The 26,544-nt window shown below is 58.9% G+C and overlaps 5 protein-coding genes across 5 annotated transcripts; 4 read left to right on the forward strand and 1 right to left on the reverse strand.

Moving 5' to 3' along the window:
• Positions 1–6,322: 6,322 nt before the first annotated feature.
• A1Q1_03553 (transcriptional regulator) lies at positions 6,323–8,728 on the forward strand (the record flags this gene model as incomplete). The annotated part of the gene is made up of 4 exons (XM_014323351.1): positions 6,323–7,100; positions 7,174–7,489; positions 7,606–8,065; positions 8,123–8,728. The coding sequence occupies 4 exons, from the start codon at positions 6,323–6,325 to the stop codon at positions 8,726–8,728; spliced, it is 2,160 nt and encodes a 719-aa protein (XP_014178826.1).
• Positions 8,729–13,715: 4,987 nt separating this feature from the next.
• On the forward strand, positions 13,716–15,540 carry A1Q1_03554 (uncharacterized protein; the record flags this gene model as incomplete). Its single annotated transcript, XM_014323352.1, has 3 exons — positions 13,716–13,806; positions 13,973–14,046; positions 14,380–15,540. 3 exons carry the CDS (start codon positions 13,716–13,718, stop codon positions 15,538–15,540), a joined length of 1,326 nt encoding a protein of 441 aa, XP_014178827.1.
• Positions 15,541–16,372: 832 nt separating this feature from the next.
• On the reverse strand, positions 16,373–17,865 carry A1Q1_03555 (uncharacterized protein; the record flags this gene model as incomplete). The annotated part of the gene is made up of 3 exons (XM_014323353.1): positions 16,373–17,218; positions 17,327–17,418; positions 17,652–17,865. 3 exons carry the CDS (start codon positions 17,863–17,865, stop codon positions 16,373–16,375), a joined length of 1,152 nt encoding a protein of 383 aa, XP_014178828.1.
• Positions 17,866–20,912: 3,047 nt separating this feature from the next.
• Positions 20,913–24,089, forward strand: A1Q1_03556 (uncharacterized protein; the record flags this gene model as incomplete). The annotated part of the gene is made up of 5 exons (XM_014323354.1): positions 20,913–21,059; positions 21,123–23,095; positions 23,245–23,660; positions 23,768–24,012; positions 24,072–24,089. 5 exons carry the CDS (start codon positions 20,913–20,915, stop codon positions 24,087–24,089), a joined length of 2,799 nt encoding a protein of 932 aa, XP_014178829.1.
• Positions 24,090–25,122: 1,033 nt separating this feature from the next.
• Positions 25,123–26,063, forward strand: A1Q1_03557 (uncharacterized protein; the record flags this gene model as incomplete). The annotated part of the gene is made up of 5 exons (XM_014323355.1): positions 25,123–25,146; positions 25,195–25,306; positions 25,395–25,571; positions 25,625–25,721; positions 25,823–26,063. The coding sequence occupies 5 exons, from the start codon at positions 25,123–25,125 to the stop codon at positions 26,061–26,063; spliced, it is 651 nt and encodes a 216-aa protein (XP_014178830.1).
• Positions 26,064–26,544: the final 481 nt, after the last annotated feature.

Below are 26,544 nucleotides of genomic sequence, written 5' to 3' on the forward strand. Positions count from 1 at the left end.
TTTCGCTCGGCATCTGGCGGCTGTATCCTCAGGACTAGCAAGCGAGAGTGAGGGTCGACAGAGGGTCAACATACCCCGACCCACCGCCCTGTGCGCCTCCTGGGGGAGCTGACTGTCGGCGCGTCTCGCAACGGTCTGTCACTCAGGAGAGACAGTACGTCGGGGCGCCGAGGATCAATCAGCGGACAGGTTTGCTGAGCTCTGAGCCATGCCGACAGGTATACGCACTTACGCCGCGGCGCCGCCGCCCTCCCATCCTGGCCTCGCACGTACGTACGCCGTTTTGCCGCCCACATCAATTGCATCAGCAGCCTGCCGCCGCCGAGCCGCTCGAACCGCGCTCCGCTTGCCACCCGCTGCACGTCCGTATGGCGCCGGTTAGGGCGCAGTAAGGGCACGGAGCACGCAGAACTCACACGGGAGGAGGAAGGCTTAGGCAGCAGGGGCGTGTAGCGGCCAGTGACTACCATGCCCCATGCTTGTGATAGCCCCCGTGTGCATGGCATTCCAAATGTCAGGCCTGCTGCGGGTGGGCTTAGGCCGCCGCGGAGACGGCGTAGAGGTGTTATACGCCGATCGCAACGGCGGGCAGCGGGACATCGGGGTGACTGCGAGCGCGCAATCGTAAACTCGATGCCCGCAGGCGTCGGCACAGCCAGCACATGCGGGATCCAGAAGCTGGTACAGATGAATGCAGCGAAGGCTGGCAAGAGAGGGAGTAGTTTGCGCGGAATCTCAGACGTAGTCCGATTCAGCTGACCGACCGGGTGCCAATGTGAAGCACTGCGGGCATTCACTGCAGTCGCATTTCGGGCTTTTCGAAGTGACATCGATTCGTTATTCGTAGTGCGATGACGCATTTGCACGTATGCTCTGGTCTGTGCTTGGGTGCGCATGCATCTGCTTTACTGGAGCATTCAATTCTTGTGATGCTGATAAACGGACAATTGTGGCCTAATCATTCGCTTGATGACGCTCGGTGGCTCGGATGTAAAGCCAATCTTTTGCTTCCAAGGACCTTGTGTCCGGATCAGTGCGCTTCTGTGCTCGTTTCGACGGCTGATTGCACGAACCGAGGAGAGTAGCAGCCCATGGAAGCAATGCATTTGTTCAGGATCAAAGCTGCTGATCAGTTTTAGATTCTGCTGGAATCAAGTCAACCACAAGCGCACAAGCCATGGTACAACCCAGGAAAAAGCGATAGGGCGATTGATTCAGACGGCCTATTGAATCGATGAATATCTAATCTAAAGTTGCCGTCATCCACTGCTCGTAACGTCAGTCGCAATTCCGGAGCGGAGCGATCAAACCACATCAGCCCACCCAGCAGCCACCCGGCGACCCCGCGGGCATCGTGTAAATGCAGCACGGATGCACACGATTGGGCAACCGGCGCAGCGGACAAATACCCCAGTGACTGGCGAGTGAATTCCAAGAACAGTGATCCTGGGTTGTCCAGTAATCCTGTGGTTCTGCTGTGACTCCTCGGTTCCATCTGACGCGCTTCCAGAATCTGCAGAAGCCAGAAGCTTCCCTCCCGCCTGCCCTCGTACCTTTCGGCTCCTCGCGGCTCGGGGACTCTCGGTCGTGGAGGGCACGGAGGGTTCGCTCGGAACCTTCTTCTCTCGTGATCGCGTTCCTAACTTGGTGTAAATGGAACCTAGTTCAGCGGATCTCTCGGCATCGCTGTACTGCGTTGCGTGTTTCGTCTGCTGTTTGAGTAATAGAAGCCGGGTATGCTTATCAGTGCGATGCACATGATGCGAGGCATTTCGAGAATACCGCGGAGAGTGCCATAGAGTAGACTCCAACACTTGATACACACTGGGAGTCATGTCACCCAGCAGTTGGTACGGCGGGATGCAGGGGCGTTTTGGAATGAATAGCCCGGATTCCAGCACCTTTCAGGTCCGGTGCCCTTAAAGTCTGTCGCTGAGGTCCCACCATTCCTCATCTCTTACACCTGCCTCACCCTCTCAACGGTGGTCAATTTTGCACTGGATGCTGTCGCGTGTGTTCAGTGCCTGTGCTACTCGTACCTGCCTCTTCTGAGTCATCGTCCGCGGCTATCACAGCAAGGACTTTGTCGAACAAATTTGATTGAGAGACTCGTCAATACTTAGCAATGCATGGCAGTGGGACTCCTTCAGGAGAGGTGATGCGCATCCGTAAGAACGCACGGCCAGCAGCCTGTTAGCGTATGGCGGAACATTGGTTGCGGGGCTGCAACTGGCCTGAGCTAGGCTATCGCAACTGAGTAATTCTGAGGGTATAACTGATGGCGCTAGGGGAGAGTAGGAGCCCTTCGGGTGCGCCTACCTGGCTAGTCAATGTAGGGCGGGGTAAGGGGACAGGGGGTTTCGATAGCAGGACCCAATGCCTGTCACCTAGGAATGCACGATTGTTCTTGAAGAACGAATGGACATTGGGGTTAGAAGTGGGGAGGCCACATCAGTAGTAGACGAAGAAGGAATCTCACCCACATTGTGCGTGCAGGTTGAGCACCATCAGGGAGGGATGAATATGATCAGGACGCAGAGATGGAAGAAGAGGGGGTAAGGGTCGCCTGCTACTGATGCATCGGAACCAAACACTGGGACGAGGCAAATAGAGCTGGGACTGCCTGACAAAATACGGCCCGAACCATGAGTTCCTTCGAGGTCCTGAGTGTCCTGACTGGGCCAGAACCCTGCCCTGTCGTCGTCTACGTACAGTCCCCCGGTCTGCAGCCCTGCCGAACCCAGAAACTGCGGCAAGAACAGCCAGCCTGCTGTCAGAGCGGCCAGAAGCGGAACAACGAAGCACTCGCCAGGAGAGGACGGGACAAGCACAATGGATGCAATGACATTATGGGGCCGATGGGGCAACGTTGAGTCCCACTGGTCCGCCGGCCCACTCTACTCCCCCGATCTTTGATGCCCAACGCACCTGCGGGTAGAAGCAGGCGAAATTGCATCAAGCACAGGATACCTTCTTGACTTCTACCGGCCGGTCACCAGTGCATACGCCGGGACCGTGAAGCGGGGGAACATGGGAACGGCTGTGAGGCAGTGATGCAGCAGCACTCCAGCTGAAAAGGGGTGCGGTGGGTTGGTGACGGGTGTGGCTGGAATCAGGTGATGCGACGCCATGCGGGTCCACAGCCTTAGCCTCGACTCCAGACGGAGCAGAACCAGGCTAGTGGTCCAGGTCTGACGGCTGTGACGACGCCAGGCAGGAGTGCAGGATTGCAGGATCGCAGGTATTGCAGGTTGGGGTGCCAGGCGAGCGACGCCAGACCTGCCGAAGCTGGGCAAGTTGCTGCGCAGCTGACGAATGAATGGATCACAGGACGGCCGAACATGCATGGGATGGTGCTCTATGGGTCTTGTGATACGAGTGTTGGAATCAGAAGCTTGGGGGTTGTCGTATGGACCTGTTTCCTGGGATGGGCTTGCGAGCTGAGGGTCTACTCGGAGTTCTGGGGAGTGGAGCACGACGATGTGTCTAGAACGCAACGATGCTTAATGAGGTTACAGTTGAGCGATGACAAGGAGGCGCACGCAACGAGGCATGAGGCATGCGACCGAGATGCACGCAGGCTCTAGACCGGCTGTTGGCTGGACATGGCTGGCATGGCTGGAGGCACACCTAAACTCATGGCGACATGGCTTGAGGGCTTGGATATTGCTGGAACGCTGACCCCGGCTGGGCCGCAGGCTGGCCCGAAAGTCAAAACGCAGTAGGCTGTGACTGGAGCGGTTGCGTGTTGCGCGTCGCAAGTTGGCACAGGCTGGCCAGCAGAACCCCGTGACCTGGATTGGTGCGCCAGAGGAAGAGGGGGAGTATGGTATCTTGGTCGAGCTCGAATGGTAGCGCGGGTGGGTGAATGACGGAACAGGGGGGGATGTGGGGGCCGGAGGGAGAGAGACGATTCGACGGTGATCAGGAGTCGCGAACAAGGGTCCAGGTTCAAGGGTCGGGGACCTCCACCCAACTCTCCAAGACATGCAGCATGCCCCTACCCTGGTTCCTGGGACGCTCAGGGCTTCCCATGACAGGGCCGACAGGGTCCAGAGGTATAAGGGCATCACACATATTAAATAGACATTGAGTTGCTACCTAAGGTCCTGGTCCGCTGTCCGTTTCCTCGTCGTCTCCGGTCTCCATAGGTCTCACCCAGCCTGCCCGCGTCGCGTTTCCGCTTCCAGAATCCCAGAGCCGAATGCAATATGAGATATGCAAATGCATCCCTATTCAGGTCACGGTCTATCTGGGCCCGATTCAGATCGGGTCGACGAGATCGCGCATCCCAGATTGCATGCATCGTTCGCCGGCGAATTCAGCGACGGGGCGGAACGCATTGTGATTGTGCAGCGGCTCGGCGGAGCGAGGTGCACGCAGTGCAGCGGGCCGGAGAGAAATGAGGGAAGGCGGCGGACGGCAAGGGGACGACGACACTTGAGCCCAGACGCTGCAGGCCGTCAGCAGGAATGGGACCCAGGCAGGCGGACAGGCAGTCAGGCAGTCAGGTAGTCAGGTTTCGCCATGGAAGCCACCTGCTCCTGTCATCCTGGGCCTGACCGGTCCTGGGTCCTGGCTCCTGGCTCCTGGCTCCTGGCACGCTCCTGCATCTGCACCCACTCCTCAAACAATCGCCATGCATCTCTCCGTCTGATCCGTCCAGCCCAGCAACTTACTAAATGATCTGACTTTTCCATCTTTCGAACGTCCTCCCACCTCCATTCCCCTCCGGCATTCCCCCTCCCGCAAGCACCAGCTGCTCCAACTCGCACGCCAGTGACCACCGGTCCCCTCCGATAGCACAACGCAAAACGCACAGCCGGCACCGACTACCGTAGTCTCGTCGCTAGCTTGACGCGTTCCATCCCTCGCTCGAGCAGTCTCGTCGTCCCGATCTTTGGTTCGGTCGCTATCTCGCTCGCTACTTGTGCTACCTCGGCCTTGACTAGCAACCTCATAACCCGGCTATAGCTACATTTGTCGGGCGCATTTGGCGTTCTGCACCCTCCGGGCTGACCCTACCGCCCACTGCCCTCTGGCTCGTCCCCTCCCACCCCTCAGCTCCTTAGCGCTCTCTCTGCGCTTTATCAGCCCCACCCTAGGATATTCGACTGTCCCGACACTAGATTTGTCGCCGGCGCTGCTCTCCTCTTTACGTGGACGCTAACAGAGATTTCATTCCTTCGTCGATCAACTTCAATCGAGGGCCGTATAACAATCCCACACAGTGCGTATCATATATCTCTTTGTCCTTGCACCCGAACCATCTCTTTCCCACCCCATCTTCTCTTTGTGTCTCTATCTCTTTGGCAGTCAGACTTTGGCAACGCCTGTTGCAACTTGATTGCCGTAGTTCATCACATCTCTTAACCTCCACCACCCCCTCCACCCCACCCACCCACCTCTGTTCACCCGTCCACCCACACGTACACACACCCCTTCCTTGCACACGCATACACACGCGCCTTCCGTCTCCTTGACATTGTTCTCCTCCGTTGACACATCAACCTCGGCTCCTCTTCAAACGCCATCTGCCCACGTCCTCTGCTACGCAATACACGCTTCGTGCGTCCCCGCCGTGTCCTGGTCACCATCGACAGACGCCACGCGCCCCTCCAGAATCTGATTTCGACGTACTCGCATCACACAGGTTCCCAGACACAATCACCTCACAGGGCGACGCCGTGTTTGGAATCTGATATCAAGAGGTCGAACAATTACGCCGCGCCCTTGGCCATCTCGTCCACCCGTCACCTAGCTCGGAGCACTCTCCCACCGACCACTGTCCGTGCCGGAGTGTTCTTGTTGCGTGCCCCTCGTTCTCCCTCGCCTCTAGCCTCGGAGTCACTGCAATACCCCACATTGCCCAGCTTTCTCGCCTAATCAGCTCTCTCCCCACTGAAGTCGCAGCGCAATCCAGGACACATAAGCGGTGCAGATTACTACGCCGTTTCCTCATCGTCGTACCCACCTCCTCGTGACTTTGTGTCAGCCGCAGTCGCCAAACCCCGGTTGATCGTGGCCACTAGCCCGAGTTCTCTGGTCCCGCCGAGCCAGAGCAGCAAGAAGGAAGGCGAAGCACAGCGACTGTGTGCAACTCCTCTAGGCGTGCGTCCACTCGCTTATCCCTCGGAAGGAGTTGTACATAAGAGCTAGAGACAAGGAAGGTTGAATCCCATCAATCCACCCATCCTCCTACCAAGCCACCACAAGTCGTCACTTTGACTTGCACCCCTCTCTTTCACATCTTCTCTCATCCCTACCATCACTTTCTTGAACCACCCCCGTGCTTAAGTCGCCCAAGGTGTCTTACACAATCATGTATCACCACCCGGGCACGACCGGCTCGTCGTCGTCCACCACCGACCCCCGCCTTGCTGCTTCAGCGGCGGCGGGTGGTGCGCCATCAGCGACCTCGCAGCCGCCCGTCGACCCCCCTCCCTACTCGACATCATCGTCATCATCGACTGATCCACGCTCCTCGTCATCGTATCCTGCCCACTTGGTATCGATGCCCCCTCCACTCGCGTTCTCTGGCGCACCGGCTGCGCCTGGTCACGGAAGTGGGGGACCTCCACCCCCATCACTCACTCAGCTTAGCTCGAGCACCACAGGCAGTGCTGGAGCGACGCCCTCTGGTGCTGCTTCTTGGTACAGTGGAGGTGGAGGTGGAAGCAGCGACATCCGCCTGCCTTCTCTCACCGCTCAAGTTGCTCCATTGGACAATGCATCAACCACCCCCTCGATGGCTCAACAATCTCAAGTCATCACCATCTACGAGTTCACGCCCCAGTCGGGGGTTGAGGGCACTGCGATCTCCATCAACTGCAACCTCACTTTCCCCTCTGATCACGGCCGGGGCGATTCGGGTGGCAACAAAATTCGCTTGTACTTCGGCAACCAGATCGTTGACACGACTCTGAGACCACCAACAAACAACTCTGAAGCTTATCTGATCATCGCGAACGTTCCCCCCCTTCACAACTGCGGCATGACCGGCTCGAACGCCTGGAGCGTTCCAGTGACGCTGCATGCTGTCAACGACCGGGGAATTCTCGAGATCCAGAGCCTCGGCGAGTTTGGATACATTTCCGAAGGTGAGTTTGTCCAGCATGGCCCGTGCATGGTCGACGCGATTTTTCCTTGGCTTCCTATTGCTAATTGTCATAGCGAACGCATTCAAGAAGGCACGCAAACTTAGCTCGAAAGCAGGGTCCCCTGAGCGCAGGCTCTCGTCCGCTGGTTATCGGCGCCGCAGGCGTGAAGACGAAGGCGGGTACAACCCTCCGACTATACCGGCAGGAACAGCGGGCGCGTTCGTCTACGACTCGCCGCCTCCCCCTCAGTCGCAGTCGCTGGGTCTGGTACGCACTACCCAGATTACACAGGTGAACTCGCCAAACCCTGGCCAGCCCAATCCGTTCATCATGCGCTCCAAGGCTCAACTCCAGATCGAGGGCGATCTCATGACGATGAAGAGCAACTGGTGAGTGGACATCACATTTTGTCACATGCAACTCCGCAACCGTGCGCGCGTGGGTTTACGCCAGGGTGGGGAGCAAAGGCGTTTTGCACCCTAAAAACGCCACGGCGAACGCACAGCTCCTGGTGGCGTGAGAGGAAAAAGGAATATGCTGACATTCCTCAGGTCGCCCGAGATGTGGGCCAGCCGCCGTTGCTTGGTTGCTTTCACGCGCCGACAGGTTGGCGCTACTGTTTATGCCAGCTTCAAGGCCGTCGAGGAGCGCCTCCCAACATGATCGTGATCTCGTGTCTCTACCACGAGGCGCGCCAGGAGTGCTTCTTCACTTCAGTCGATGTCATTTATCTGCTGGAGTGCCTGATGGCGACGCGCTACACGACCGAGGAGAAGAACCGAATCCGCCGCAATCTCGAGAGCTTCAAGCCGACTACGCTCCAGAAGAACGAGGGGCAATGGCAGGAGTTCTACGCTCACATCATGAACTACCCGAACCCCAAGCCTCGGAACATTGACAAGGGACTGAAGGTCTTCCCATGGATCCATCTCGAGCCCGCCTTGAAAAAGATCTTCTCCAACTATGTAAGTGGCTTGCTCGACACGGAGTGCAGAGTTGGACCTGGCAGCTGACATGCGCAGTCCGCGTACACCAACATGCCTTTCACATTCGACAGTCCCGGGCCCAATCACGGCTCTGGCCCGATGGGGTACCCTCAGCACGCACACGTATCGCCTGACCCCTTGGGCTTCTCGGATGAGCGGGCTTCTGCGCCGTACGGTGCTCCCCACGGCGCTGACGCAATGAGCCCCTACGTTTCTCATCTCCCCAGTTACCATCGCCCGGCCTTATCTGGAGGCTCAGCAAGTGGAGTTCCGGCGGGCAGCTCGAGTTCTGGAGAGGCATCTGCCCCTCCGACTGCCTACGGTGGGGAGCCGCCCATGCCTGGATACGTCAACATGCCGCCCCCGCCTGGCCCTTACGGACGCGATTATGTGTCCTATGCGCCCCCCTCGAGTCTCAGCATGACACCGCACCCGGGTGGGTACTATGATCCGCCTCCGCCCCACATGCAGTATCCCCACGTCGGTCGGGGCTCGAGCTCGTCGGACTTTCGCGTTGTTGGTTACCACAATGAAGCCGGGAACCCAAGCCGCCCGCACTCGAACCCCTCCCCTCACATGCCTCACAACGCATACCCGCCTCAGCAGCAGCAGCCTCCGCCTCCTCCTCCGCCCCAGTCTTGATGACCGGCCCTTGTTACGATCAATCTGACGGATTATTTGGGTTCTCATTTTTTCTTTCTTACATCTTTCGGAAATCGAGCTTGTGATACAAGCCCGGACAAGCAAGAGCTTCGACATCACCTTGATCACTGCCGGTGTGGCTTACACTGCCCACCGTGCATCATGCCATGTTAAAAGGGATTACAGATCCGACCAAGCCATGCAAAGCCAGCCCAGCAACGTTCATATCTCTTTCTCTCGTTTCCCATTACATTTACATTCTACACACTTATTCAGTTACATTTTTGTAGCCTTACTGTAGCCATAGCCCCTGTGTATGCATGGAGCCGCCATTTGCACTCCAAGTGGGGCAAACCTTTGATAAGACTGCAATGTTGCACGGTGCCACACAAGATGCCGTTATGCTTAGCCAAAAGGTAACTGTGACGCGATGGGGCCCTTAGACCCCCGAGTCAGCCTGGGCGGGTTAGCTTAGCGTGAATATCGAACTCGGAGCCAGACCCAAAAGAAGTAAAAACGTCAGCAGAGCTTAACTATTGGACCAGTGCGCTTAGATGAGGGCCAGGGCAGGACTGATATGGCTGGACAAGGAACAGACATTCACCGGAATGTGGTGTGTCATGGTGCATCGAGCCGTTCTGAGAGGCTGCCGCAACACGGGTTGAAGTTATGTGATCAGGGTTCGTCGTTGCGTTGTGGCTTGGGAGCAAGGCACAAGTGAGTAGCCTACAATGTGTATGACGTGGTGATGGCGTCGGCGGTCGCTCGCCCGTATGCTTAGTCGGCGAGTGCCCGAGTGCCCGTGTGCCAAAGTGACCGAGTGCCTGTCCGACGAACGAATGGGCCGAGCTATTCCAGAAGAGACGAACGCCGCGATCTGGTGAGACGTGGGGTGAACCTGCTCGCAGCCCAAGTAGTGTGCGCAGCACACGAGGCATGGGGCACGATCCGGCGCCTCACGGCGCAACCCCGTCATGCTTGTCAACGCACCTCTCGTACCTCTCGCCACCCCTTCACTCGGCCTTCGGACCCGTGAAAGGCATTTGTCACATCCCCTTGCTCAGCGGCGCAGCCCCGCGTTCCTGGGAATTTGGACTACGGTCGCACGGGTCGCGCGGTTCCTCTCGATCCTCTCGCTAGAACCTCGCCTGAAGTGTCGCCTGAGTTGCTAATTTATTGTGGCATCGCAAAACGCAAGGCGTCCTCGGCGTTTCGCCTGCGACGCCTGGGCGGTGGTGTGGTGGTACCACCTGCGTGTCTGTGGGACGGCGCGGTTGCCTATCGGTGGCCCGGTAGACGCCCCGGGGACGCCCATCGATGCAGCCAGTGTACGCCATGGGACGCCGCCACTGCGAAGCTTGCTGTAGTGCGCTAAGTAGAGTTTAAGCTCCGGGGTTCAGAGCGCCCAGCAGTGTCCCCACGACTGGGACGGCCCTGCAGACTGCCTGCAAGATGGTGAGTGTCGTGCTATGCGGCGTGCGCGGCGTGGGTGGCTCCAGCATGCGCTGTGCCTTGGCATACAGGCTAAGGCCAGGCAGCGGTATGGCTCTGGCGGGCCATGGCGGGATAAGGCTGCGGCGTGCGTGCGTGCGTGCGTGTGCATGGCGGAGGCGAGACGCAGATCCCACGCGTGTGCGCCGGCCCACGGGCCACAGTGCGGTCCCGGCCCGCAGTACATGGCCATGGATCGGAGCGAAGCTCAAGCGAATAGAGGGCCAGGCAAGCAAGCAGGCAAGCTCCGCCATCTCCGGCTTTCCAGTTCCGGAGTGTCTCTCGGTGCGCCGTGATTTTGTGCTCTTCTGTGCCGGCCTTGGGCAGGCCGGGCAGGGGTAATGGCGTCCGATCAGTTGGTTCCAGCAAACAACCTGTGGAATGCGACCCGTAGAGTTGTGCTTGGCGATTGGCGATTCTCAGCTCCCCCTTGGCGTTGGGATTGCTGCATTCATTGCTCTTTGCTCATTGCACTTTCACATTGACCTCGTTTGGGTTTGTGGACGTTGTTCGGCGAAAATGCCTCACATTTGCAGCTCAGGACGGCGACGAGGCGTCAGGACACAAAGGTGCCATGGCGTTGTGCGGCCAGGCATGGAATTAGAGTTTCTGTCATGTGCACGGCACCCAGGGAGAGGAGAGGGCGCAGACAGAGGGCGCACACGCCCTCCACCCTGTTTGACGAATGACCCGGTGCTGACACTGTTCATCCCCATCTCTCCGATCTCCCCATTCCTCACCCCGCACCATCAGGAGATACTGACTGCGCTGACTGGCCAACTCACTGACGCTGACTGGGTGCTCTCGGGTGGGGAAGTCTGGGTGGGGGCGGTCATGCTTCAGCGTGCGAGAAGCATGAAGGACGGCCTGCTTCGCCGCCCCAGTCATGGCCAGTCAACGGCCGCCCGACAATTCTTGCTTCTTCAAATCTACTCACATCTGGCCAGTGGACATCACACTAATCTGGGTGGGCGGCGAAAAGTTGCGAGAAGAGCACTCACTGTGCGACAGCGAGCCTAGCGGGGGTTTCACGGGACCACTGACGAGAAGCTGACGTCCGTGCTTTTCCTGGCGCTCATTATCTCGTGTCTCGTTTTGGCACGCTGGCGATGGCGCCGGCGGTGCGATTTCGAACGAGATCCGGATACGGTCACGCCATCGCTCCTGGCTCGCCGTCAGCGATGTTGTCCTGCAAACAAACAATCTTGGTGCTCGGGCGTCCGCTAGCCCCAGACAAACCTCCGCACGGTTAGTAGCCGTTCTCGCTCCCGTCTGCGTAGCCGCCAAGGGGCGAGTTTGTCAGCTGCTCGAGACAACAACGTGCGCAGCGGGCGTATCTGCATCGCAAAAGAGGGTCCGGTCTGACTGTCGATGAACGCAGCCGGTGCGCACACAGCTTTGGACAAGAAAAGGCCCGATCGCAAGCGGACCGCTGGCGGCTCGCGGACCCCGGCTCGCCACTTGCCCGACAAGCATGCAGGCAGGTGATCGAGTGCGCCAAGGCAGAGAGGCGGACGACTAAGTCTACCAGCCGGTGTCTGCGGAGCATTGTCGCACCTGCAACGCGCAGCAGGCCGCCAGGCCGTCAGCGAACAACAAGGCTCCATGCTCGCCGCACAGATCTTGTTTCAGAAGAACAATGATCCCCACCGCGGACAACAGCTTGTCTCAGGCGGGATTGTCGGCCCCTCGGTCCGCACGCAACTGCGCACGGAGCATGCGGCTACGAGCGAGGGTTGAGATAAGCGTTAGTCAACTCAACCTGCAACTGACGATAGGCCACACTGAGGTGGTGGGGTCGTACGTTGCTTCTGGTCTGTGGGGTTGTGGGCGTAGGACTGCGACACAGCCGGCGCCCGACCGTTAGTGGGCGCGCTCGAGTCGACCACTGCGAAGAATTGCTTGCAACCATCGACTCGAGGTAAAGACCACATCCCGCCGGAACCCGCCGCCACGAGATCTGACCTTTGTGCTCATGCACGAGTTGCCCCAAGCGATCCGGGTCGTCTGACGGCCTGCTCATAGGAAGCGACGGAAGTAACTCGGATATTTAATGTCCCTTCGCCACATTCCGCGCTGGACTGTCGCCTCGTTTCACCCACAGTCGCCGGCGCACCGAGCGCCGTCTGCTGTTCTTTTGTTCTGAAACGTGCGCCCAGCGGCTACCTGATGAGCCTCGAGGCTGATGTTCCGAGGCGCGAAACGAGGCAGATCTCGCGTGCGGAGCAATTCGAGAGAAAATGTGCGATCGCGGCCTCTCACAAAGGACACATTCGGCCAACTTTCCGGATGGCTGGTTGCTGGATGTCGGATGCTGGAGTTCGCGTGCATGTCCGGCTTATCGGGCGCGGCCGGTCTTACGGCAGCGGAAGCAAATGACCCTGCGTCCGAAAAAGAAGTCACTCGCGTGCAGCCAGCCACAGTGGCCAACACGTGGTCGTTCCACTTGCTTCCCAGATTGAAGCTGTAAGATGCGCCTGCAGGATGGCTTTCGTAAGATGGCAATGCACAAACGTTAAAATGCATATCCAAGACATTCGCAGAACTCTGAATTTCGCCCGTCGGGTGGCCGGTGATAGGCGAGATTGTGTGCCGGATGTGCGCGCGATCGGCGCCCTCGGAGGCGGACCACAAGGCCTCTGAATGGAACTAACGCAACGTCATGAGGGCTTTCAAGATGCGCAGCTTAATGGGATATGGGCAATTCAGTCGACGTTACCACCAGCACGGTAGCGGCGGGCCTTGTGTCCTCGGGCCCGCTAGCGCTTCTCCACGAACGCACTGGCATGCGGGCATTGAATGGAGCGGACTGTCTGCAACGTGCATCCGGACTCTTAGTCAGACAGTCCGAGGGTCGAGGCGTGCAGAAGAACTCCCGTCGATCTCGGAGCCCGAATCCAGACTCTTTGCTGCGAAGAGCTTCAGCCTGTTGCAGAAGCAGTCAGCAGACCCAGACCTGCAGTTCCCGAGACACGCACGTATGCAATGAGTGTTTCGACGTAGGCTGCGTTATGCATCATGCACGCCGAAGCCGCTGTCTGCGGCAGGCATAAGAAGTCTTGGAAGGCTTGGAATCCGCGTGTGGGAAGATGGCTGGGGTGATCTACCCTGGTGTAACCGCACTATCTGGGTCGGTGCCTACCAGAAGCGGTAATTCCAGTGACAACTTCCCCTTAATCTTGAATGAACCACCTCATCACCGCGTCGGCGGCTTGCAACTAGCACCTAGCGGACCTGCATAGCATCGGCCTCAGCGCCGCTCCATCATTACCCTCCTCCAATCACTACCGAGCCTCCGAACCCATCTTTCTCTTCTTCTTTTCTCTTTCTCTATCTCTTGTACCAACTCCATCTCGACCTCATCTCGACAAACGCCGCCCGGTGCCGCGTCCCTCCGTGTAACCTCTAGTCCTCGAAACAGCAGCGCTGTACCTCCCATCAGGTGTGACATTACGGCTTGAAGCTCCCACCACCTAGGACCTTCCTCGTATCCAAAATGCTTCTCTGGTCTCTTCTCGCCGCGACCACCGCCTCTGCGGCTCCCGCTGCCGATGACTCTTATGGTGTCAGCTTCGCTGGTGCCCCCAGTGAGTTCCCATCCCCTTCCTGCGCGCCTGCGCCGTCACTGGCAGCAGATCGATGCGCCACTGGACTTGCCTTCCCCTCCACTCTACGACCGGGGAATGTCATACAACGCTCTGTGCGGCCTCCACCGGACCCGTACACGCAAATAGAGCAGCGCTGACAGTTCAGTCAATGACATCAACATCAGTGTCAGCAACGTCAAGCAGTGCGGCGACGCTGTCATTTCGTGGACTGGAACCAAGGTGAGTCTCCGCCGTCGCCATCATATCGCGAAGGGGAGGCGCAGTCCTGGGCGGAATTTGAACAACGCCCCCGTTTCAACCACCGTGCCTGGACATGTGCAAGTGATCTGCAACCGTCCGTCTGCGCTTGGACGTGCTCGAGCAACTCGTCCTCCATCCATTCGTGCATCGTGGAGCTCGTTCAACGCAGTCTCTCAAACCGCGACGACGACGCATAGCGCCGCGTCAGTGCACTGCGGGTGATTTGCGTTTGAGGTGCTCACACTTCCGACTGTTTGACCGTGATACATCGTTTAGAATTCAACGTGAAACATAACAACTGACAAGTGACAGGGCCCTGTTGAGGTAACGATTGGTACTGGCGGCTACTATGTCGGCTCTACCACCCTCGACACCCTCAGCGGTCTCGAGGGCGACTCGACTACCTGGAAGGTCAACGTTCCCGCGGGCTCGGACACTCTGATCTTCCAGGTTAAGGACTCGACCGGCGGCTTCAAGTACCAGCAGGGCATCGCTGTAGAGAAGTCTAGCGACTCGAGCTGCCTCGACGGCGGATCGTCATCGGCCTCGTCGGCTTCGCCGGCCCCGTCCTCCTCGGAGTCGGAGCAGATCCCCGAGCCTTCGACCTCATCGGCGACCTCGACTTCCGACTCGGATTCGGCCTCGTCGTCGACCTCCGACTCTGAGACATCGCCGTCCGCCGCTCCTTCCTCGGCCTCCCCGACCCCTTCGACTTCCGATGAGGCGACTCCTTCGTCCGAGTCTTCGAACCCCGAGCCGGTCTCGTCGTCGGGCGCCGGTGCGTCTCCTACTTCGTCGGATGAGGTTTCTAGCAGCACCGCTAGCCCTGGTGGCAGCGATGGCAGTAGCCCCAGCCCTGGCGGCATCAGCAGCAACGGCCCCAGTGGTACTAGCAGCGTCAGCCCTAGCGACGGTGGCAACGTCGGCAGTGCTACTGAGACCTCATCCAGCCAACCTTCGAGCGATGTCAGCACCAACGGTGCTGGCTCCGCTTCGAGCGCGGCTGCCGTCAGTGTGTCATCTAAGTCTAACCACGCAGCCCACACCTCGCAGCCCATCATCGAGAACACGTCCGCCCCTCCGGCGGCTGGTCAGGGTCCCAAGACCCAGACGACTGTCGTTCCGGCTCCCGCTCCCGTCGTCCCCGGTAGTGGTTCGAAGGACTCTGCGGACGCCGCTAAGCCAAGCACTGCCCCCGCTCCCGTCGTCACTGAGACGGTCAGCAGCGCTGTCCAGAACGCGGCCCAGCCCGCACAGTCTTCGGCTCCCTCTTCCTCTTCGACGACGTCTCGCTCGGTCGTCCTCGTCACGTCGTACCGTACCAACTCGTCCCAGAGCCCTGCTATCGAGACCGCGACGGTCGTTGGCGACTCGAAGGGAGCCAGCCTTTCGCTCCAGGACAGCGGAGCTTCGCGCGCTACAGTCGGCGTCTTCGCTACCGTGCTCGCTGTGCTGGCCGCCGCGATCTTCTAAAGTCTGAAAGACTTCTTTTATAGTAATCTGTAGTAATCCGCGATGCATAGAATACGAGCCAAGGAGGCGATGAGCCGGATCGACAAAGGTCACCCGATCATGTGAGACTGGAACGGTGAGTACTAGTACTCCGCGTCCCAAAGACATGCGTGCGCAACTGTAACGACCCATGACGAGTTCGTGAGCTAGTTCGAATCTAGTAAAGCAGCAAGAACGGCAACTATAGTCGTGGTCCCATCGCACGTTACAGGATCGCCGGCCGGTTAGCATCCAAAGGACGAGGCACTAAGGTTTTGATCTCTCGATCGCGGCCCTTTCCAGTTGGAACAGTTCCAGCGGCTGTTGGTTGATTCCTAGAAGTTCCTCATTCATTGACCTCCGGGACAGGAATGAACGAGGATCTTCAGGCGACCAGGACAGTCATGAGCATGGAAGATCTCAGCGCCAGCCATCGTGAACAGAGATTGCACTCGTACTGTTGTGAGCTCTCGGGGTTGTTATCAGTCGTTAGCCCTCTGCTGTGCACTGTAAGGATGATACATGTGTATACTACATTTGGGCGATGGTCGGGCTGTATGCATGATGCACGCGCTGCGTGCTACTGGTTTGCTCGGATGCGTGGCTTGAGATGTGGCTTGTAGTGTGATCTGCGCTCTTTGCGCGCTCCTCCTTCTGCGTCTTCACCGTCGGCTCCGAGATCCATTCGTCATTTCGTACCCCGTCGTCGGAGACGTGGTGACTCGGGTACAATGAATATTGTTCGCTTCGCTGTTCGTGGCGTCGGCGATGCGAGACAGCTCCTGAGACTCCTCCGGACTCATGACTCATAGACTCACGGGGCCAGGCGACTGACGTCAGCCGTCTTGGCCTTGCCCTCGAGAATCATTTCGGAGAGGACGAGACCGGTGCCGGGTCCTTGCGTGATGCCCCAGCAGCTGAGGCCGCCGCCGACATACACGCCCTCGACACCCTTGACCTTGCCGATGATGGGGCGGCCGCGGTCGCTTATGGGAAGGTAGCAGGCGCACTCGGTCTCGACGACGCCGTCGCGGAGAGTCGGCGAGATGGCGTTGGCTTGTGAGCGCAACTTGTCCAGCTGCGCTTGCTCTGGCTCGACCTGGTGTGAGGACGCGGGCAGAGGCGTCTCTGTTGACCCGCCGCAGATCACCGCCGTCCCGTCCGCGCGCGGGTAGACTTCAGGTTCGGACCGCGAGCCGTCTTGCAGCGTCAAGTCGATGAAGAGACAGTGCGGTGTTGTCGGCTCGCGGGTGCGGATGATCATCGTGTGCGCCTTCTGTCCGCCGCAGGCGAGGCTGCGCGCCGACGAGGAAGGCAACAGTTCGCGCGCCAGGCGGCCGAGCCAGGGCCCAGGAGAGAGAACGACAGTGTCGCACTCCAATATCCGGTCCTCGCCCTTGCCTTCCTGCGCCGAGATGAGGATAGAGGATGGCGAGCCGCCTTGCAAGCTGAGCGCAATCACAGTTCCGAGTACGAGGGAACAGTTTGGCTCGCGCAGGAAGCGCTCAGCGAGGAAGCGGACGAGCGCACGTGGTTGCACTTGCGCTGTCGTCTGCTTGGATCCGAGAACCTTGACGGCGTGCAGGTGCTCGGCGGGGAGCCAGGGAACGGATGAGCGGACGGCCTTCGACGGCTTCTCCTCCGCGTCGATTGTGACGGACTACACGTCAGTCACACTTCCGAGCTGATGCGGACGGCTATTCCTCCGACAGGTAGCAGAACGGGTGCGGGGAAGACGCAGTCTGTTTACGTCCCAGGTCCAACTCACCAGCGTGTCGACGGCACGGTATCCCCACTGCTTCGATCCGTTGAACTGCTCCGCGAGCTTGCGGTGCAGATCGAAGCTCATGGCAGACAAGCCTGGATGCGTCAGCGGTTTGATCCGGTTTAGAGTTTCTGAACTTTCCACGGTCGTGGGGAGTGATGTGAGAGGTCCATGGCCACAGGGTGGAGTACGACGATCTCTGTGGTCGGATTAATCCGTTCCATTTGATTCAGGCAGGCCACATGTGACTTATCAAGCAAGCCAGCGCTAGGATTCATGGGGGCGATGACGATCGACGGTGACGATGGGTCGAGGAAGGAAGACTCACTGGCAGTCTCTGACGGGTGCCAGTCTCTGGCGAGGAACCCTCCTGCATTGCCGGACGCAGCACACGCTACAGCGTTCGCTTCGACCAAAGTGATGGTCGATCCTTTCGGGCGATGGGGACTGATGGCGAGGAAGTATGCCGTGCAGACTCCTACGATGCCGCCGCCGACGACAACGATATTGCCGGGATTGCGAGCCTTCACGTCCTTGCCCATTTCAGCTGCTCTGAGGGCTTGTCTAGTCAGTCTAGTAGCTGTGCGTTGAATGGTGAGGGGTAGACAAAGACGTAGCGAAGGTCGAGGTGCCCAAAAGTCTGGAAGTGGAGGGTGGAGGTGGGGGTGGGGTCAAAAGTTGCTGGAGGTGCTCTGGTGCCGACAGGGTAGCCCTCCGCTGCTGTTGAGAAGGAAGCAGGAGCGATTCCTGACCGAGAAAGAGATCGAAAAGGGCGGAAGATGTATGTGGAAGACTTTGACGAGGTCGATGGCAGATGGAGCAATTCGGGGAACACCTATCAAAGTTTGCCTGACAACAAACGCAAGTAGTGTCCGGAATTCGAGGGCCGTCACTTGTAGGAACTCTGTTTACTTCAGACCAGTCAACGGGTCCATAACTACCCAGGGTGCTGCTGCACCGTGCGGCGCCCGGCGAGCATGTCGCTGCGCTGTAGGCTTCCTAAAGGATCTTCGGCACTCGCCAAGGAAGGCGCATTGCTCGTCCGCGACCGCCTGCGCCTGCTCTTACTTCATCACCGCGTGTCATAACATTCCGTAAGCTGAGCAACAGACCCTGTGCCACCACCCGACGAATCCAATGAAAAGCCGCAGCTCATTGCTCATGCACCATCCTTGTATGTTGGTCGACTCAAAGCGATCCCGACGACTCTCAATGACACAAGTGGATTGCTGAATAGGAGGCTCCAATAAAGCTTGATGTCCAGGCACAGCTAGACGGAAAACATATGACCTAGGCACGGCTGAAGTGCTGTGGGCGAAGATGGATCGTGACGTCAGAGGTGCAAGGCATGGTGGGGAGGGCGCGGAGGTCAAGAGTGCAAGTGTTGCAGACTCACCACCGTAGCACTGCTATTCCTGGGCTGCTCTTGTGTTGGAGTCAATGGATCGTGGTCACCGGGCCATGCTGGCCAGCTAGCCATGCGATCGGGAGGTCACCTGCTCACCTCCAGTCTGATCCATAGGCCAGCCTCGCTGAGCTGATCTGCTCGTCCCAAGCGCTCTTCCGCTTCCTCCAGGCATGCACAGTGTGTGTTTCCCCCGCGCAGCTGCGCCCCGCGGAACTGGCCATCCGTCGCACCCTGGCAACACATTGGCGCTCAGATGAAGGGCGCCCCGACTGTGCCGTTGCTATGCTCTGTGCCGCCCTCGCTCCAATCGCCCAGATCCAGACAACGAGACGCCCGTCCAGCGATCCTCGACCGTGTGCAGTCCTATAAACGAGCCAGCTGACCACTAGGTCAACATTCATTCTATCCATCCCACTTGACACTATCCACTTTGCTCTCCAAGCTTCAGTGCAACCATGTCCCTCAACCCTATCGACATCCCCATCACCGCTCAGGACCACGATGCCAGCGTTGACCGCTCCTCAGACCTGTCGCCGACCTCCCCCGTCGACCGCCAGCGTATGGACCGCCTGATGGCAGACCGCCCCGATCACAAAGACCTCCAGAGCAAGGGCATTCTCAAGGGTGAGCGAACACTCCAAATCATCGGCATTGGCCTGACAACTGTCGCCAAAGCAGCTCCTCCTCCCTGTGCTTCTGCGGCGTTGGCGGCCGGCGGCGACTGATGTCTACCCTTTGCATCTATTGTGTGCACGTGGGTCCTCTGCTGACGCTCCAGGCGCTCCCAACGATGCCTTGGCCGGGAAGAAGGCAGACCTCGCTCGCAAGATGACCGGCGTAAGTGTCAACGAACCAAACAAGCAATGACGGGACAACCTCAGCACACTGAGATCACCGTGCGCTGTGCCGAGGCCAAAACCACGTTTCGCGCGTCGCTGGGAGACCCTGCCGTCCCTGGAGAGGGCTTCTGGCGCCGACTCCGTGTGCCTCCTTGTTCTTTACAGCGCCGACGTCGCTCTTCGGACTCACTGACCAATGCAGGACCGTCTGGGCAACGATCTCGCGCACCGCCCCACGGCCGAGGAGCTCGTCAAGAAGGGCATTCTTCACCGTGAGTTTTGCTTCCCTATGGGCATATCGCTGACCATATAAGCTGAGCACTCTCCCACCAGCGAGCCCGCGTCCCTCTGAGCGGCCTGCGCATGCGACCGAAAACATGAGATCATCGACAACAACGTGCGCCTCCGCTCACTTCCTACCTGTTCCTAATCACTCCTCATGTGTTGTATAATATCGTTTAAGAGCTGCTGCTCCACGTGCCCATCTAGAGCGCAATCGCCGCTCAATCGGCATAAGAGCAAAGCGGAGAACGACGATCTGCATAGGCGGGCACTGGCGCTAGCTCTCTCCAAAGTCTGTTACATTGCGGTTAGCTCGCACCCCAGATGCGTATTAGCACCCCATAGGTGCAAGAGCAGGGATTAAGGAAAAGGGTGGCCGCGAAGTCCTAGTCTGCGGCCACCGTTGTAATTGGGAGGTGAATATGAAAAGTCTATTGGTTGATAACGTGATTTGACGATCCAGTAATGTGGTTTACGATTTTCGACGTGACGGTCGTGACACGGAGGGATCGTGTGCATGGTGTCAGGAGACGTCGTAAGCCCCGTCGACGTGACTGTTGCACCGCTGATCGCTGTGACTCGGCGCAGCTCCGCATGAGCGTTCAGCGGAGCGTTTGCGGTACGCGGAAGAGCACTCTTATCAAACGCACTGCACTTGCTTATTCGCTTATTACAAGCTAAACAGCGCTTCGTGGGTCATCTGACAGTCTTACGCTCAGCAGTCGCGGTGCGGTCACACCCTACAGTGCTGCGAATACCCCACAACTCGACCCCGCAACTCTATCAAGGCACCGTCCGAGCCGGCTTCAACCAACAGCACATTGCAACTCGCCAAGGCGCTGCTTCCGCCGTTCCTCTTCTCTGCATCACTCAACAGTCAACCGGCATACCTCTCGACAAGTTTGCGACATCCAGAGCTGGCTCTCGAATTCTGCGCCCCAGACCCTCCACCGTCCCCACCTGCTCGACCTCGAGGGTCAGTCACCACCCAGACCTTCCCTCCCCTCCACTCTCGACATCTTGGCCTGGAGCTTGAGCCGTCGACCGCGGATCTTTCGTCATGAGCGCATCAGCGCCTCCATCCAAACTGCCGTCGCCCGCTCGCACGCCCCGTGTATCCAGCAGTGATGAGCGACGCAAGAACAATCGCCCGCCGGGCATCATCAACATGGGCATGACATGTTTCTTGAACTCCACGTTCCAAGCTGTGAGTCAGGCGTTATCTGATAGTAGCGTCACCTCTCTCCGGTCTCAAGGCTGACTGTTCCAGTTGGCAGCGACGCCGGCCGTCATTGCGCTCCTTTCCCATAACCCCGCGATTCCCTTGCGTCCTGCGCCGCACTCCATTCTTCCCCCACCAGCTCAGGACTTCCGGCAAACGCCTTGTCTCGACCCGAACGTACTTGAACCTCCTCTCTACGGCCTTTTGCCAGTGACACGTGCTTTCGTCAATGCGCTCTACAAGAACTGGACGATGAAGGATAACGGCGGCGGCATTTCCGGGCCGGGCGCCAGCAGCACTGTTCACTCCATGAGTCTGCGGGAACTGCTCCGGGAGCTTGCCAAGAAGTACGACCAGTACCAAGAGTTTGACCAACAGGATGCCCACGAACTCCTCCGACATCTTCTGGACTCGATGGAGATGGAGGAAAAGGACGTGATTAAGAAGCAACCGGCCCCCGCAGTCCCTCCTACTGTGCCAGGGATGGGCGACCCATCCCTGTCGCCTTCAGTGCCCACCGAGCAGCTCATGGACGATGAGCAGTTGTTGCCCTTCGTCGACGCTCTCTTCGGTGGAGAACTAAGCAGTGTCGTCGTTTGCGAGACCTGCAAAGGCGTATCTCACACCTATGAAGGCTTCCTCGACATCTCACTTAGTATGCGTGGGCACGATGACCCTTCGCGGCAGCGTAAGCGCGATCGATTCAAGGGCTTGTTCAAGCCTCGCACGCCTAGCTCGAGGATCACCGCCGTTGACACTCTCTCGCTGTCGGAACCGGAAAACAGCGATGGAGATAGCAGTAGCGGTCGCCGTCTGCTAAGCTCCAAGATCAACGACGATGGGGGAGCCTCTGTGAAGCGGGCGTCGAGTGCTAAGACGGGAATAGGAAGGAAGACCTCCATCTTCCGACGTAAGGGTGATCGGTCTGTCAGTCGTGGAGCTCGCAGCGAGGCGGCTTCCGTGCCTTCGACCGCTGTGCCAACACCGATGCCTGGGTCCCCGGGAACCGAGACACCGACGTCGACCATGACGCCGACGTCAAACTCGCACGTCCCGCACCCGCAACAGTTAGCCCAGCAGCTGCACCATGTCCACCAGGCTACGCCGACCGCCGCACAGGCAGCTTACATCCAACGGATACTGTACGGACCGCCAGCACCGCCTGAATCGTCCGACCCGCTCGCGAAGCTGCGCGCCGCGCATGCCAATGGTCTCTCTCCGAATGGTCCGGCCGAGACTTTCGGTCTCATCGATGCGCTGCGCTCTTTTACCTCGGTCGAGGTGCTTGAAGGCGACAACGCTTTTGCGTGTCACAAGTGCTGGAAGATCAAGAATGGAAAGTACAACAAGAACAAGAAGAGGGACACTCCTGCCACGCCTGCGAGTGTAGCCAGCACCGTCAGCGTTGGCAGTGCAGCTAGCGCCGGTAGTGCCGGTAGCGGCGCAGGCGACTCGGGTCACCCCGCCGCACCTGAAGTTCCGACGCTCGCCTTGCCAACCGACGACGACCGGAGCCGGAGCCGCTTCCCTAAACCTTCCATCGCACGAACCGCGAGCCCGCTGCGCAATGTCATCGACCTCAGCAGTCCGCGAGAGGACATTGTGTTCTCTGAGGGTCACGCTGGTCACAATGCGAACGGACGGGACCAGCGAGCGGATTCCGACGGCGCGCAGAGCATGTCCAGCGTGTCTTCCTCGGAAGCGACCGAACACTCGGCGGCAACGACCGGGACCTCCCCGCAGAACGGTTTCCACAACGATGGTGATGATGAGAGCGACGGGCTCAGTGACTCAAGCGATGATGAGAGCGAGCCGGACGCCGACCCCGCACCGGAGCGCAAGGCCTTCTTCCGCCCGTCCATCAACCGCAGCAAGAGCTCCCGGCAGCACAAGCACTTCGTTCTCCGCAAGGCGTTCAAGAGGTATCTCATCTCAAGAGCGCCTGAGGTTCTCGTGTTCCACATCAAGAGGTTTAAGCAGACCTCGAATGGGGTCTACTCGACCTTCTCCAGCTTGAAAAAGTGAGTTCTTGAACATGGCCCATGGCAAGTGCGGTGCACGAGCGCGGTCGCGTCCGTCTGCATGGTAAAAGCCATGTACATCTGAGACGCTCCATCATCACCAGCTTGAGCTCTCCACGATTACGTCGGAAGACACTGACGCGTTGCAGGATGGACGACCCATGCTCGTTCCCATTGACGTTCGACCTGGCGCCCTTCATGGCTCCAAAGCGGAGAGACTTTAAGGTCGTGCAGACCCCTCAAGGTCCACGAGCACCGTACATGGACTGGGCAGCGCCGGACAACCCTCCTACGCCAGCGCCTCTGCCTTACAAGCTCTATGGTGAGTGCTCCTACACCCACGACCCACATCCATCCCCACCTCAGGCAACAAGCCCTGTCATGCGGCATGTCAGCGCACTGCACTATCCCAGTCTCCGACAACTGCCTTCCCTGCACCTTACCGCATCGTGCTCTGGCACCTACCATTCCGCGTACCTCCGCCGTGCCGGCCGGAGGTGCGGAGGTCGAGCGAAGTTTGACCCAACCCGCACAAGGGCTGCTCGAGGAGGACAAGCTGCGGGAGGTAGGGAACGGAGGACTCTGCCTGGCAGCTCATCCTACGGCTCCGCTGCCGCGACTGCATTCCATCCTGCTATTCTCCGCAGCCAGATTGAGACTGACACCGTCCAGCAATTGTTGTGCACATGGGCTCCATGGTGGGCGGACACTACATCGCCTACGTCCTTGTGGACCCCGAACGCGTCTTCCTCGCGCACGGAGACCAAGTTGATGTCAGCGCACTCAGGGAACTCTCCCTGTCTGACCGACCAGAGAAGGGCAAGGAAGACAGGCGCGTCTGGTGCTACTGCTCCGACACCGAGATCCGCCCTGCCAGTGAGAGCGAGGTGCTGAGCGCGAGGGCATACCTGTGTTTCGTAAGTACCACTGACCTAGTCAACAAAGTAGACGACCGCATATGCTGACGCGGACCCAGTACGAGAAAGCGCATTAGCAGGCTAGACAACAGATGTCAGTGACCTGGCCGATCGTCTCTCGCAGAGTAGACCACTTCAGTATCTTGATTAGACTCTCGATAGACGTTCATCTTGTAGCAACGCAGTCTCATCTCACGATAGCATTGATGCATTGCCAGTGATAACACCGCCCTTTCTGTTGTTAGCATCCTCCCTCGTCAACATTTCATGAAGCCCAAGGCGGTCTCGGTGCTGGGATCGTTTGACAATGGGAATCGATGCACTCCGGCGGTCACGGCCTGTTCCTTCGTAAACTGCGTGCGCAAGATGCGTTGCAGCCCAAATCCGATGTCGTCTCAGCGCTGCATGCTGGAAGTTGTGGTCCTTAAACGCGCAGGCTTACGAACTTACTCGATGGAGCAAAGCCGGAGCCGTCAGAGTTAGCGTCGCTCAACGCACACGTCTGTGTCCCTCTATCGTGAGCCCAAAAATATACCCACGCGCTCAAGTGGACAATGCTTGTCCGTGCTTTTTATGTCACCACGGCATGCCCGAGGGCCGTGTACCGAGCTGCTGTGCCGACGCTGAGTGCCCAAATGAAGCTCAGACGCTCGGATCCGAGAACGGCGCACCACAGAGACCCCACCGGACATCGGCGCAGCGGTCCTGGTCTGCCGACACGCTGCGGCGCGGACAGTAAGCGCGGTATGCATGATCGCAGGATGTCTCGGGGTAAGTTAGCCTGCGCATGATCAGATCATCAGTAAGGATCGCGAGGATCGAGGATCGTGACGAGAGAACAGCGTTGTCAGGCAGAGAATTTCGGAGCTGCCAGTCGGAGGCCCAGCGGATCGGCGGTGGCCTGGCGGAGGTGGTGTGGTCACATAAGCTTGCGGCCTCCGCGGAACGTGCTGCGCAGCACTGCGGACACGTGCAAAACGTGCAAACGTGCAGCACTGCACGGCATGCAGTGCTCAAATAATCGACCTTGAACGAGCATGCATGATGTCCGCGCATGCTCCTTGAGCGAGAGTGAAGTTCGCCTGCGCTAAACAGGCCACATAACGTGGTATGACGGACTGTAGCGCAGCCCACGTGAGCGATCTCGTCCGCGGAACACAACCCAATCACGCTTGCTCATAGCATGAACAAATGCTCTCTGAGATCTGGGAGAGCGCAGTTCCAGAGCATCAGTGCGTGCTTATCGAGGAAATCAGCGCGGGTGCCCGGCGACTCGAGGGCCAAACGGTGGCAAGTCGCCGGTGAGCTATTCGTAAAGCAGCTCCGCAGTTACTACCCCCAGCCCCTCCGCCTATTGATCCATTGGGATTCATGTTCCGCAGAGTTCCTCGCAGATCACGTCCCCGCGGTGACACTACGGCCGCCCCATGGCCTTGTGCCCCATGCGAGCGCACTGTCGCAGAGGAAGCGAGCGCCCGGGCACTTTGGCGTCCCTGTGGCGCCGCCGCTGACGCCGATGACGCCAATGACAGCCATGGCCCGCGAGATCTACGTCGTTCGTGCGTTCCATGCGTGCTCCAGTTCGCGTCAGGAATTGCTAGGAATGCACAAGGTTTGGCCCAAGGTTTCAGGACTTGGCTTTCAGGTAAGCTCGGCGGTCTGGTGGTCGAGCCTCTGGGTACCAATGTGATCCATGGGCGGCGCGTGCGGTACGTGCGGCGCCGCGGATCTCTTGGCCTTCGCCGCAGATCCAGGCTGCGGTGACCGCAATTGCCCGCAGGGACTGAGGGTTGTGCTTCGGACCGAAAAGGCCGGGGGGCCAGTCGCGAGGCGAGGTCGGGCAGGGCGGGCAGGGTGTCTCGCTGGCTGCTCGGAAGCACGGTGGCGTCGAGGCGCAGGTACGGAGTCGTAATGGGCCGGAGGAGGACGTCCTGGACGAGAGATCTGGCGTGCGGAAGCGGACACTGGTCCGCACGCTCGCGGACTCTGCCACACATGATGACGCTAATGCCTTCGGATCGCGATCCGGAGGTCTGTCGGGCATGATGTGAGATGGAAGAGGCTGCCGTGCGTTAAGTCTCCATGTGGGCCCTGCGGGCGTGTGTCGCCACTTGGACCTCATCCCCGTTTGTCTCGACTCTCAGAAACTGCTGAGGGAAGTCGAGAGGTCGGGGTACGGAGCATCCGGGCGAATCCCGATCTGTGCAGATGAGTATGTCCGACCACGCGAGTGCCTGTTCGGCTCAATCGTAAGACGCACACTCAAGCACCAGTTAGAACCTGTATGGTACTCGTAAACAGGCAATGCTTCTGTCCTATGCTTCTAGCCCGGCCAAGCAATTGCTTCTCTGCGCATGGGTCAGGTCCTCGCGTGTGAGACACAGATGATGTCGGACGGGTGAGGTACAGCGCCACCCGACGATTTCTTGGAAACCCAGAAAACTCTCGAATTTGTCCAACATCCACCAGATCTGCTATCGATGATGTCGAAATGTCCGGGACGATGACAGCGATGGCCGTATTCTGCTGTCA

This window comes from Trichosporon asahii (genome assembly GCF_000293215.1).
Source record: "Trichosporon asahii var. asahii CBS 2479 unplaced genomic scaffold scaffold00056, whole genome shotgun sequence".
NCBI classification, from domain to species: domain Eukaryota; kingdom Fungi; phylum Basidiomycota; class Tremellomycetes; order Trichosporonales; family Trichosporonaceae; genus Trichosporon; species Trichosporon asahii.